This window comes from Bison bison, unplaced genomic scaffold (genome assembly GCF_000754665.1).
Source record: "Bison bison bison isolate TAMUID 2011002044 unplaced genomic scaffold, Bison_UMD1.0 scf7180017851375, whole genome shotgun sequence".
NCBI classification, from domain to species: Eukaryota; Metazoa; Chordata; class Mammalia; order Artiodactyla; family Bovidae; genus Bison; species Bison bison.
The window spans coordinates 140,600-141,918 of record NW_011481948.1 but is presented as its reverse complement, the minus strand read 5'-3'; the positions used below and the strand labels follow the sequence as shown (position 1 = coordinate 141,918).

Genomic DNA, 1,319 nt, shown 5'->3' with positions numbered 1-1,319 from the left:
TACATGGGCCCCCACCCTACATGGGACCCCACCCTGCACGGACCCACCCCACACAGGGTCCCATCCTACACGGTGGCTGTGGGTTTGGAAATGACAAGTCTGAAACAAACCATTTGAAGGGAATGCTGTGCGCTCCCTTGCTGGTTACAAAGGAAAGAGAAAGTCCCACATCTGGAACAGTCCTGTCCCCCTCGTCATGGGGGCGGCCGCTGGCCTCCAAGGCAGGTGGCCTCCAAGGCAGGTGGCGAGGCGAGGCTCCCTGAGACACACGGGGCCTCCCACCTGCACTTGGGAGCCACCATCTGGCGCTGTGCTCAGGGTGCCCTGGGGTCACAATCCAGCCAGGGACCACGAGACAGGTGACCCTGGTGTGGCCGGGGCTGGGTTTCATCTCTGAACGCTGGGTGGGCACGACATACCCAGTGGGGCCCAGGGGGCAGACACCGGCTGAGGCTGCATGGCACTTGGGTCCCTGCCCTCAGGGACCCTGCGGAGCGGGCTCTAAGCGCGGGTGACCACAGGGAGCGCCAGCTCCGCCCGCTGCTTATTTGAGGTCCCTCAGCGGGTCCATCTCACAAAGGCGGGGACACACGAGGGCCTGGTGGCGCCTGCACACCCAGTGAGGGGCCAAGGTCCCGACTCCCCGCGGGAAGCCCTGGACCCCCTGCAGTCCCCAGGGAGACCGGGGCCTCTGCCGGTGCCCAGAGAGCAGGCTGGGGACCCCAGCCCGACCCAACCCCGTCACCACCAGGGTCCTCTGCCAGCACAGGGGCAGCTGCTGGTGCCACTGCAGGCGCCCCGGGCCCAGCGCCCCACGAGACCGCCGTGAGCCCCGAGGCCGTGGTGGGGCAGGCAGCAGCCTCCTGCAGTCTCTGTACCCAAGCGCCAGCTGACTCGGGATGGGAGGAATGTCCTCTCATCCTGGGGCACAGGGCTTGGCGCAAACGCTGAGGAAGCCCGAGCTGGCCGACCCCGCCGCGGGCCGCTCCCGTCCCCAGACCCTCCAGCGACGGGCCACCAGCCCCGGTGACTCCAGCTGTCCTTGCGGCTTCGCTGGCACCTGAACCCTCACAGGGGTTTCAGTGGGAACACAGGCCATCCTACCTGGGCTGCTCCAGCCTGGCCATCGGCGGGGGGTGGTCAGTGGGTGGGGGCGGGGGGCAGCGGCAGAGAAGTGGGGAGGCTACGGCGCCCCTGGGGGCCAAGGGCCCTGCTCCCCACTGCCTGCAGCTGGGCCAATTAAGGTGCCTCAAGCATGATGCAGCCAGTGGGACCTGGAAGCCGTCAGGAAGAACCACGGGGCTGCTCGAGCGGCGGGG

At 68.2% G+C, this 1,319-nt stretch overlaps 1 protein-coding gene across 1 annotated transcript in view; it reads left to right on the top strand.

Annotated features, from left to right (window-relative positions):
• Positions 1 to 1,319, top strand: part of POLN (polymerase (DNA directed) nu) — a 147,468-nt gene that overhangs the window by 143,368 nt on the left and 2,781 nt on the right. The window contains exon 24 of the mRNA XM_010850601.1: positions 999 to 1,143. Coding sequence (XP_010848903.1) covers positions 999 to 1,143 — 145 coding nt within the window. The remainder of the gene's footprint in view (positions 1 to 998; positions 1,144 to 1,319) is intronic.